This window comes from Puma concolor, chromosome A1, assembly GCF_028749965.1.
Source record: "Puma concolor isolate L17-30 chromosome A1, mPumCon1.1.hap2, whole genome shotgun sequence".
NCBI classification, from domain to species: Eukaryota; Metazoa; Chordata; class Mammalia; order Carnivora; family Felidae; genus Puma; species Puma concolor.
In genome coordinates this window covers 227,603,031-227,615,627 of record NC_141667.1, presented here as the reverse complement: position 1 = coordinate 227,615,627, position 12,597 = coordinate 227,603,031, and the positions used below count along the sequence as shown (strand labels likewise).

General features: G+C 40.8%; 1 protein-coding gene across 6 annotated transcripts in view; it reads right to left on the bottom strand.

The window, feature by feature from the left end:
* The window catches only part of DCLK1 (doublecortin like kinase 1), a 345,403-nt gene that overhangs the window by 85,934 nt on the left and 246,872 nt on the right, over window positions 1–12,597 (bottom strand). For all 6 annotated transcript variants that reach the window (XM_086713619.1, XM_086713595.1, XM_086713588.1 and 3 more), the window contains exon 5: window positions 9,772–9,888. In XM_086713619.1, coding sequence (XP_086569745.1) covers window positions 9,772–9,888 — 117 coding nt within the window. The remainder of the gene's footprint in view (window positions 1–9,771; window positions 9,889–12,597) is intronic.

The window sequence follows — 12,597 nt, the reverse complement described above, 5'->3', positions numbered from 1 at the left end:
GCAGATGTAAGGGGCAGAGGACAAAGGCAGGGAAGAGGTCACCTGGCAAGCAAGTGTTTGTAGCCTGGAGTTCTGGAACAGCACTGCGAAGGGGGAGCCAGGAAGACTGGGGACAAACTGAATGCAGAAGGGAAGGGGGTAAAGGAGTCAAAGATGATTTCAGGGTAATTCAACAATAACAAAACAGGACTCCTGGAGACCTCTGATTTATAATTATGAAAATGTGTTAACTGGGGTCCCAGGACAGGCCATGGTTATTGTGAGGGAATCGGGCATGCAGAGCACCTTAGATCAGGGTGGATGAGTGTCCTGGGATTGAAGGGCTCTGCTGCTCCTTTGGTCCCCATGTGGGTGCTTTGCCCCCATTCTACCAGGACCGGCAGGACAGCCTCCCCTTCAAGTTGAGCCTGGGAGTCAGCCCTGGGGCGGTTCCACAGTGACGCCCCCTCCCCCCACCCAGGGACAACATGCCCAGAGGATACTCCACTGCCATCTGGGCTTACCTGCTGAAATGGAGCTTTCCCAGCTTACCAGTGGGACTCACTGCTGAGTTCTATGACCTCCTCTCAGTTCCCATGTTACTGAACTTAGCAGATATTTCTGGCTCTCCCTTCACCTTGAAACTTTCTGCCCTGTGACTTCTGTCACCATCTGTCATGGTTCTCCTGCCTCTTCTGATGTGCTCTGATAACCGCAGATGGTCACCGTGCTTCCGTGTCCGTCCTTACTCTACAAACTTCTCACTGGGATAGAGGGAGAGGCATCCTACACTTCTACTATTTAAATCACTACTATATGCCAGGGTCTCCCAAATATACACTGTTGGCTCAAATCTGACTTAAACACAGTTACTAATTCCTAATTGCCTACTGATGTTTCCAAAGCAACTCACACTCCACATGTCTGAAATGCACTCACTCCCTACCACTCCTCTCCTCACCCCTCAAACCTGCTCCTCATTTCTGACTCCTCTCTCCTCTTCTGGCCTCATATCCAGTTAAATTCCTGGTTCATGCCCTTTTCAAAGTCTATCCCATTCCCAGCGTTGCTGTTTAAATTTTGGCCTGACAATTTCTTTCCTGGATGACTACGGTGGCCTCATGGAGCCTTCCTTGGTCCTTGGCCCATCATGGGTAGCCTCTCTCTCTACCACTGCACCACTGTTTCTAAAATTCAAAGAAAAATCAAATCATGATCTTACCTTAAATTCTCTTTCACCGTCTAACACCTACAACAAAAATATGCCCTCTCAGGCATGTGCAATGAATGACCACAACCAACGTGGCTACCATCTTCTTCTCCAACCCTTTCCTCAAATCTATCATTGGTCATGTAACAACTGTTCCTTAAATATGCTATACAAATTCATGCTTTTGTGCCTTACCTCCAGGATAAGAAGGCCCACCTGGCCCTTCTTATCCTGGAAGGATCCTCAAGTCCCAATTTGTAATTCCGAATTTTCATGGCAGTTTTCCCTGACCGCTTTAATGAGATTTAACCCTTTCTTTCTCTGGGCTGTCATGGCACTTCCTACACAATTACAGTAAGTGGTTGTGTGTGTGTGTGTGTATGTGTGTGTGTGTGTGTGTGTGTGTGTGTGTGTGTGTTACTGGTGTGTGTGTGTGTGTGTGTGTGTGTGCGTGTGTGTGTATCTCAATTTGAAAGCAAGAATATAAGCAACCTGAAGACAAGAACTGTGGTTTAATCATCTTCATATCCTTGGGACTTAATACATGCCTGGAACACAGCAGATGTTCAGGAAATGTTTATTTAATTAATATGGGGCATTTACACTGAGGAGTTCATAAAGGCAGCTGATGTAGGGTGCTATCTGCCCCCCATAGACAGTGGGTCAACATAATGTTTCAAAGTTTTGCAAAGCACCTTTGGAGATATTCACCTGCTGAGGGCGAGCACTAGGGGGAATTGATGGGTGCAGGGAAAGAGGACTGAGATTTATATGCAACAAAAAATTCTAAAAACACAAGAGATGAATCATCAGCCCCCTTGATGTTCTTGGTGTATTTGTTTTCAAGAATTCCCTTGGAACCCCAAAGCAGCAAAGATCTTCCATAGAATGTATAAGGTGAAATCTACATTATAGAACAAGACTGAGCTAAGAAAAAAATAATAGCTATAAATCTGCCTTTGAAGGTGTTTGATATAAATAAAAAAAGTTGACATATTGGACTAGAAAGCTGATTAAAATTCTCTTTGCTTCCCCAGCTTTGATTCCTGTCTTATCTGCATATGTTGCATAAAATATTTTTACATAAGTGTAAAAAAAGAAAATTTGAATAGCATAAATAAGAAAACTGCAGGATTTCCAGAGTCGTATACAACTAAGTTGTAAGCCTGTGGAGGACAGAATGGTGCTTCAGTCATGGTAGAAGGTCATTACTAAGCCACCCAGCTTTTCCCTCTGTCAAATGTTCCCCCTTGCATCTCCTGCACACAGCATTGCTGGTCAATGGTGGATTCTCAGTGCATATTGAGTGAATGAATAGTTGTCGCCAAGAGTATTTCTACCTTCGACTATAAACTTCTGAAGGACAAGAAAGTCCATCAGCTTATGCTTGAATTGATGGGTGTAAGGCACCCACTGAGGGCTCAATTATGTTTGCCATGGCTTCTACAGAGAGAGAATCTAAGTAGGTGTTATTCTATGAGAAAAAGTTGACCATCCATTTAAATAGGCATAAAAACTCTAAAGCAAGTAAACAAACAAACAAACAAACAAACAAACAAACAAAAAAACACAAAGTTCTTCTAAGTGATCCAGGAAGAGGTCAAAATTTTGAAATCTAAAGTTTTAAGGAGGACTGCAGCAATGAAAATTCAAGATAGGTGAGTGTGATTTTCTTACACTTTTAATATTAAGAAAACAATATAAAGCAAAACTAAACTTTATCCATTTTTACTGAGATAAATTTAGTGCATATTATACTCTTATTCTGGAGATATTTTGTTATAACTTCCTTGTATAGATAAAGGAATTTGTTTAAAAGAATTTCACTTTTAAATTACACATTTTATGAAAGTCTGTGTTCCAAAGATAAACACACATGAATAAAGATTCAACCCATATTAAACACTCTTTACGATACTCTTAGATATTCTCGTTTCTTTAAAAAGCAACTAAAAACCACTTTTCCCATTTCTTAGTGATAACTGCATTCAGTGTCTTGGCACACTATTGTCTGGGGGCTCATTATTCTTCTTGTGTGTTATTAAGGCTCCTGGTTTCTCTCTCTCTTTCTCTCTCTCTTTGGTTCAAATTGCCTTTTTGGACTCTTTATGTTAAGTAGATTAATATTAATTCATCAGGTATGTGAATTATGTTATCTACAAATTATTTAGGGGGCTTGACCTGTATGCTTCTTGAGAATTGAGGCTATTTCTTTCATCTCTGCATCATTAGTGCCTAGGAAATGCCTGACACCAACAGATCTGCACTTGATATTTCTGAATGTGTAAATGAACACCTTACATTAATAAATCACCTCTAGGCTTCTTTTAGTTCCAAGAAGAAGAATGAGTAAGGGATGAAGAGAAGATTTAGAGTGGATACTCATTCTTGTTCTAACACTGACTTGCAAAGGAAAGTCTCTATCTACAACTGACCATACATCAGTTGGTCAGCTGGAGTGAATCATTTTAACTTCTCGAATGCTGGTACCTGGGACTAATACTTAGGCTTCTATTACAAGGTATTATGATGTTGTAAACTGCAGTGTTAAGCCAGGTACCATATTAGTTATTTCCTGGAAATCAAATCTTTAATAAACAGAGGTGAAGAAACAGGTATTGAGGATGGCCAGCCTGCATTGTCTACAGCACAGGAAGCCCCAGGTGCCAGCCCTGAGCTGCCACTGTTAACTCTGTCACTCTGAGTCAAGCAGTTTCCCCAGCCCTGACTGCTTCCTCATCTCTAAAAACAGACTGGGGGCACCTGGGTGGCTCAGTCGGTTGAGTATCCATCCAAGTTTGGCTCAGGTCATGATCTCATGGCTCACTCGTGGGCTCAAGCCCCGCGTCGGGCTCTGTGCTGACAGCTTGGAGCCTGGAGCCTGCTTCGGATTCTGTGTCTCCCTCTCTCTCTGCCCCTTCCCCACTTGTTCTCTCTCTCTCTCTCAAAAATAAATAAACATTAAAAAAATTAAAAAAAAAACAGACTATATTGTTACATAACAAATAATAATATCATGTCTTGATTGTAGTTGGAAGACAGTTAAGAAAACTGAAAAACATCAAAGAGATAAAAATCCTGTGCAAACTCTGATGTCATTTAAATATAAATTAACAATTTTCTCACAAACAGCAGCATGACATGAAAACTGAGCAAACCTTAACTTTATACTACGTTGTAATCTCTGTATAACATAGGAAGATGAATATTGAAAGCAGAAATTGAACTGAAGTAGAAGTGATTTCAAATTTTACATTAATACTTTAGGGGGAAAAACATTCCCCCTAACGTTCTTTCATGTGAGAAAGTCAGGCCTATGATGGTAACTTGGTTTGGGGCAATAGCAGGGCTTTCAAGGCATGAAATTAAAATTATACACATTCTAGTCTCTATGATTTATAAAAAACAGTGAACAGGCTATTTTAAGAAAATGGTGATGCAGGAGTCTCAGTCAGTTAAGCATCAGACTTTGGCTCCAGTCAGGATCTCACAGTTTGTGGGTCCGAGCCCCGCATCGGGTTCTGTGCTGACAGCTCAGGGCCGGGAGACTGCTTCAGATTCTGTGTCTCCCTCTCTTTATGCCCCTCCCCCACTTGTGCTCTGTCTCTCTGTCTCAAAAACAAATAAACATTTAAAAATTAAAAAAAAATTTTTAAGAAAGGAAATGGTGATGCAGTTAATATAGAGATAATTCACTGATCCTTTCCACTGGTTTTAAGAGCCATCCTTGGGTGGAGATGGGAGTCTTAGGCTAGCACAGGGGAGGGGATTTGAGGCAAACACTCCCCTGACACCCAGAAGCTGTGTTTGCCCAGAAAAGAAATGGAAATACCACTGGCCTTTCTAAACTCTGGGCTTAGATCCCAGGGAAAGAGAGTGGTCTTGGGAATGTTCACATAATCGACAATTTTGTGACTGGGTACTGCTGCTCTGTAAACCCTCTCTAAATTAGTACCATCCAGAGAAAGGGGAAAGGATTTGGTAGCAAATCAGAATCAAGAGACAGGCATTTCATCTTATTGGCTGTTATATAACCAAGGAATAGTTGTATGGCATACTTTCTAAAACAAAATGAAGTTGAAAATTTTATATGCATAAAGGTCTCACGTTAAACGAAATGCAATCAATGCCACTTGATTAATTTTGACCTAGAAGTTAACGATGCCTTCAATGAAATGTAATTTTGGAATGGATTTGGACTTCACTTTCTTTTATGGAAATGATACTACCCGGCATGGCTCACCTATCACAAATTCTAAGTTGGTGCCACTTAAATCAACCAGATTTTCCCTAGAAATGAAAGGACTCAAGGAAACAATAGAAAACTGAAATGCTTGTTTAAAGCAATCTATTGATTTTGAGGCATTGCATCCTATCCATTTTAAACTTCTAAAAAGAACAGTTACAAATTCTGGCAGGGATGAATACAAATAGATTCATTGCATTTGCCTGTCTGCTTTTCAGCATTTCTGAAATTACTTTTGGTAAATGATACATTCCATCTATATTTATAAGATTATAATTAAATATATTATAATATTTGTACAATGTTAGAGATGCTGTGCAGTGATTATGTTACCAGTTAATTCTAAAGTGAAATAATTTCTTGCATTCATAATTATCTTTTTAAAATTAGATTCATAATTTTTTTAACTCAAATTTTAGATGTATTTTTGGAGTAAAACAGGCTTTTCACTATTTACAAGGTTATTTCTGAGCTGCAAAAATTCTCTCTTCATGTTTTTCTCCTGTATTCCCTCATTCAATCTTGGATGCCACAATCAGACAGAAAGCGTGAGGACGCTTTTTTCTGCATCTGTAGTAGAAGAAACCTTAGCAGCAGACAATAACTGTTTCAGAGCTTATGATCTCATTCTTTGACATGTGCACAATAATCTGACTTACTCCCCTTCCTTGACTTACGAAGACAAAATAAAAAATGAAAAAAAAAATTCTGCCCAAACCCAGGAGCATCTAACTCCTCAGAAGTCCTAAAAATAAAACGTATTACATGAATAAACAAAAAAATAAAAAGCAGAGACAGACCCACAAATACAGACAACAGAGGTTGTCAGAGAGGAGGGGGTGGGGGCCTGGGCAAAATGGATGAAGGGGAGTGGGAGATACAGGTTTCCAGTTATGGAATGAATAAGTCATGGGGACAAAAGGTGCAGCAAAGGGAATGTGGTCAGTGGCATTATAGTAGGTTGTATGGTGACAGATGGCGGCTACACTTGAGAACACAGCATAATGTATGGGGTTGTCAAACCACGATACTGCACACCTGAAACGAATGCAACATTGTGTGTCAACTATACTTCAGTTAAAAAATAAAACTAGGGGTACCTGGGTGGCTCGGTCAGTTAGGCGTCCGACTCCTGGTTTCGGCTCGCATCATGATCTCACGGTTCGTGAGTTCGAGCCCCACCATGGGCTCTGTGCTGACAGTGCGGAGTCTGCTTGGGATTCTCTCTGTCCCTCTCTCTCTGCCCCTCCCCTACTTGTGTTATCTCTCTCTCTCTCAAAATAAATAAGCAAATAAAATATTTTTAAAAACTAAATCAACATTGGGGCGCCTGGGTGGCTCAGTCAGTTAAGCGTCCGACTTCGGCTCAGGTCATGATCTCGCGGTCCGTGAATTCGAGCCCCGCGTCGGGCTCTGTGCTGACAGCTCAGAGCCTGGAGCCTGCTTCAGATTCTGTGTCTCCCTCTCTCTGACCCTCCCCCGTTCATGCTCTGTCTCTGTCTCAAAAATAAGTAAACATTAAACTGAGCCTGGGTGGCTCAGTCAGTTAAGCGTCTGATTTCGACTCAGGTCATGATCTCATGGTTTGTGGGTTTGAGCCCTACGTCGGGTTCTGCGCTGACAGCTCAGAGCCTAGAACCTGCTTCAGATTCTGTGTCTCCCTCTCTCTCTGCCCCTCCCCTGCTCATGTTCTGTCTCTCTCTCTCTCAAAAATAAACATTAAAATGAAAAAAAAAAAGCTGTTAAAAACAATAAAAATAATGCATATTTATTCTGTTGAAATAACTATACTGTAAAAAGACATAAGAATTTGCCCAATCACCCATTATTAAATGTTTCCCCACTACACCTGACATTTTAAAATTCATGGTATATACTAAGAAAGAAGAGAGAAAATATTAAAATTTGTCAATGTCAGAGTTGTTTGAGATCGGGGACTAATTTTGTTTGTTAATATTGTCATTTTTAATAGCATTGATAATGTTTCAATTAATGTGGGGCTTCTTTCTCCATTACAACTTTATGTGATTATACTAAATAGCCAAGATTTTAGGGGCAACAGTCGGGCTAGGCCCATGACCTTCTTTCTTACTCTTCTACCGGGGCTCATTCGACAGCCTGGGTTTGCCTAGAGAAAATGAGCAATGTCCTTTGGTCGAGACTGAACATCCTCCAAAGAGCTCAGTTTTAACCTGCTAGCTGGTTAATGAAGAAGCTAAGGTCTCCCGGGGGAGTTTTACATGCAGCAATTCTACCACTCCTCTGTCATTTCGTAGGAGCCCACATCTCTGTGTATAGATATTGTCTCTATCAAAGGGAAAGATTTCCCTCAATATCAGTTTCCAGGGAAGGGATGACCTTCAGACAGAAATTCTCTCTTGTCCCAGGGAACTGGCTCTCTGAAGGTGGGTCATTGTAACCTTGGTCTACACCTCATAGTATTTGGAGCTCTGCTCTTGGGTTGCCAGGGTTAAAGATGGACATTGCCACTTGGAAGCAAGCAGAGACATAGAAAGAAGTCATCTGTGTCATGCCAATAAATGAAGACGAGCAAGCCCTATCTTTCACCCCAGATTAGCAGTCAAATGGCCTCCTGTATTTATTTCCATTTTGTTATCCGTAATTCATTAGTTCTCAAACTTGGGTGAGCATCAGAATCACCTGGAGGGCCTGTGAAAATCCAGATGCTAGGCCGTTACCTCCAGAGCTTCTGATTCAGTGGGTCGATGGAGGGGCTCATCAGGACTACGTTTCTAACATGTACTCAAGTGATGGTGATAGTGCCAGTCAAGAGAACACATGTTGGGAACCACTTCCTTCACCCACTGCTCCTCATACTATGTTCCGTAGACCACCTGATCAAAATTGCCTAGAATACTTGCTAAAACATAGGCTTATGATCCGAGAAGTCGTAAGTGACACAAGCCCCCAAGTGACATTTATGCTGAGATTTGAGTCTTGATGCCTTACCCATTAGCAAAACTCATTTCAGAGTTCCATCCAATCTGGGTGAGTCATGTCATATTAAGCAAGGAGTTCTCAGCCCACCCTTAGACTAGGAGGAGCAAACAAGCTTCATCCCAAGTGCCAACCATGATCTGAGACTTATTCCCAGGCTGGTTGTGATGTAGGACATGCTGTGAGAAGCATGCAGAGGCTGCCACCTTAGGGTAAGTGTCAAAGGAGAAGATCTCTGGAGACCTGTCTGGGGAATAGCTGTAATCAGCAAAAGCCCAGGGAGACGGTAACTCTTAGAGAACCAAGGCTGGGGTTCTAGCTATCTAGCTTACTAGGAGTTCCTTTTTCTGAGACTCACTTTGGAGGTTTTGGTTTTACTTTTTAAGGAAAAACATCATAACATCTCTATTTTTAAGTATGGAGGTTATAACTTACATTCTAGTGTAACAGCTGGTGAGTGATGCCAGAGGCAGGGCCTCGCAGCCCCAGCCGAGAGATGTTTGCACATGCTCTGTCTAAGCCCACGCTGGTGAGTACAAGAGGGCCTCTGTGTAGGCCCCAAAGGTCTTTGTCTCTATTTATAAGAGCTTCTCTGTCTTCATGCAATCAGGGACAATCACCTTGATGTACGTATCATTTAATAATTCCCATTCAACAGTTTATAGTATGTAATAAATAATTCCCTTCAATCGTGAAATAGACCTTAGACCGGAAGCCAAAAAGAAAAACAAAACAAAACAAAACAAAACAAACTAACAAACAACCAAACACACACCTTCTAACTGACTCACATCATTTTTAAGACCAAAGAAGGAAGAGGCAGAGCTGACATGGTCATCCTGTGAGCGCACACATTGTGTTCCGGCACCAGCACTAGGGCCGCTGAGAGGCAGGACACAGACCAGAGTCACTGTAGCCCTCCCTGCTCGACGCTCTCATTCTCACTGCTTTTAGCTCCAGAGCCGTGCTGGGTCCACAGTAAAATGTGTGTGAAACAGAAGTTCAGCAAATACAAATTGGAAACTTGTCGTAAGCCAGTCCCAAGTAGAATAAATGCTTTAACGGAGACTTCTGCAGTTGGGGCCCTTAGCCTGAAAAACTGGTATTTGTGGTGGGAAATGATGCAAGTTGGTAGTATACTTCTATTTGTGGGCAAATCTGGGTTTCCTGAGTCTTTGCTAAGTAAGTTTTCCCAAGCTTGATGTTTTTTTCTTAAAGCTAACATGCTAGACTCTGGCAAATCTGTTCCATCATTTCAACATGTTCTAAAATTATAAACTGGAATCTACTCTCTTGAAAACCTCCCGCTGTGGGCTTCACACACCCTCTGTGCATCATGCGTCAGAAACAAGTTTCTTCATCTCCTTTGGTGCTTTACCTGAGCTGGTTGATGCAGGGGATTTGCTGCGCCTGGAAGGTCCTGGGCTCTTGGTGGTGCTCCTGCGGGATGATGAAGCTATTTTGGTGTAGGAAGTGGACTTCACCACTCGACATTCTGGGGAAAGAACAACAACCACACATCATTATAGGATCATGGCACAAACCATTCAAAATGCACAGTAAACCTGAAGACAGAAGAAACATATGGCCCTCCTCAGTCATGCCTACTTCCTGCCAGCCCGGTGCTTATCTAAAACAAAAGAATCAAGAAAACAATGAGAAAAGGGCACAGTAGGCGTCTTAGACATCCAAGTAAATAACACTCTAAGACTTCTAGTTTACCTCGTTTACAATAATATTTTGGATAGACTGGGAGTCATAGCCTGATAAAGAGGTGGTTTTGTTGGTTTTTCTCCACCCACCTCTTGTGTTATTTGTGTGTACACGTCTCTTTCAGGGTAATTTGTTCTTTCTTCCGAGAAAAATGTTAGACAAAAGGTCAACCTGGTCAACCAAGATATGCAGTGATGGAGGATTCCACCTATCAAGTCCCAATTGATTGTTCTTGGGAATCCTTGCAGCAACAGCACTGGGCTTTTACCAGGTGTGAGAAATGACAGCATTTGCTCAGAAGAGGTAAAATCAGCCAACAGATGACCTTACCCTGCTACCAGGGCACCGTGTGAGCCTATGCCACCACACAACAGTGTGTGTAGGACGGTTCTTGGGCTGAGGATAAAAACCAACTTTGCCTTCATTAGATTTCATCCTTGGTGTTTGTGCTCATGAATGTCAACACTAAACATCTTAAATAGCGAAGAGTTTTTATCTCCCTCTAAGTGAGCTGCATTGACCAATTATGATGTTGTGTAAATCTACACACCTTGTTCTGAAGAAACCACTTTTAATAATGAAAAAATACTTTCATGCTTGTAATGATAATCAGTCATCACCATGGACAGAAAAGTATACAGAATATAAAATAATAACTATCAAGTGATACTTTTATTTGGAGGGTGGTATATAAACTAGAATCTTCTAGAATTTCTTTCTGCTCATTTTATATTTAAACAACTTTGAGATTAGTCTGTACATGTTGATCTGTTACCAGCCCTTTACACACCAGGATATATTGTGAGCATGTTCACCCTGTCTTTGAGAGAACATTTTACTACACGGATGTACCATAATTTGCTTACCCAAATTCCTACTGTTGGATATTCAACTTGGGTTCAACATTTCCCTCTCATAGATAATTACACAAAAACATCCTTCTAAATGAGCATGCAGTTATCTGATTATTTCTTCAGGATAGACTTATACCCTGGCACTTGAAATTTAGTTTCTAGTAATTGGAAACCAACGGGCCCATTGTAGGTGCCTAAAAAATTCTACTGAATGAAGTGGGAATGAAGCGAGTTTAAAGAGAAGCACTTTTGAAAAGTTTTTGACGAACTGCCCTTGAGACAAGCTGACTCAAACTGTACTTTCATCAGACTATAAGAGTGGTCATTAGCCTAACCCCTCATTGAGGTTGGGTTTTATCTTCTCAAAAAATCTTTAATTTCTAAATAAATATTGGACTTTGTTGCCTTAAATCTGAATTGGTTTGATTACCAATAAAATTGTATATTTTTTCCCACATGCTTATCAGTATTCTTTTGCTATTATTTGTTCATGTCTTTTGGCCATTTGCAATTGGGATGTTCTTTTTCTTACTGGGTTATAAGAATGCATGCTGTATTAAAGTTTTATCCCTTTGTCTGTCACGTTATAAATATTTATCTGTGTAGGCAGTGGTTGAAATATGTTAGCTTTAACTGTGGCATTCTTTTTAAGTATAGTAGTTTAAAAATGAAGTCTAATTGATTAGCTTTCCCATTATGCATTTTTTAACATCTTAGATTTCAATCACAAAGAAATCATAATAATTCCAGATCTAATTCTGATGCTTGACTTTGAAATTTTCTTCCCTGCTCATGTAATTTCTAATTTTCTGAGCTCAAAACATGTCTTTTTCCCCTTTATACATCCTGAATGGCTTTATATAAACATCTTTTCCTATTTTTCCTAAACCAACAAAGTAGTTCATATTGTTTAGGAAAGAAGGAATGTAAGTGTGTATAAAATATAAATGTCTCAAGACTGCAAATAGGAGATAATGGAGAGCGTCTCCCACAGAACCTTAGGGATTGAACTGTGGGGGGCAAAAAGAAAAGGAAGGATTTCCGATAGAAAAAGAAGGGGAAAGAAATTCCACCTTGAGGTATTAGTATTTGTGGCTTCATAGCCAAAAGTAGAGAGAAAATGATTCAGGGCATTACTGAGCATGCCCAGGCTTCCCTGATAGTTACTTGGGCCACTGTTGGCTGCTCTAGCCTGGCCAGATGGTCCTGAAATAGACTTCCATTTCTTAAAAAGAGAGAGAGAGAGAGAGAGAGAGAGAGAGAGAGAGATCTATGCATATGGACATATCAGCAAACATTAAAAGACAAGTAAGCAAGAGATATAACATAATAACATCAGAAGATATGACCAGAACTGTAAAAACTGTTCCCATGCGGCGATAGCGTTTACAGGTGTGTCCACAGAGGTTTTAATTCACAAAACAGATCTTTGGAACTTGTGGAGAGGACATCCAATTAGCTCAAGGCTCTGCTCCACAACTGGTGACACAACCTGGAGTTTGTCCTAGCCTTGGACACTGGCCTGGCCTTTTGGAAACATATTAGCATCCAAATTGGATGGCTGTAATGTTGCTGGTCCATTGGCATGCTTCCATCAGGTGTCCGCTATGTGCCAAGCACTGAGCACGGCAGGCATA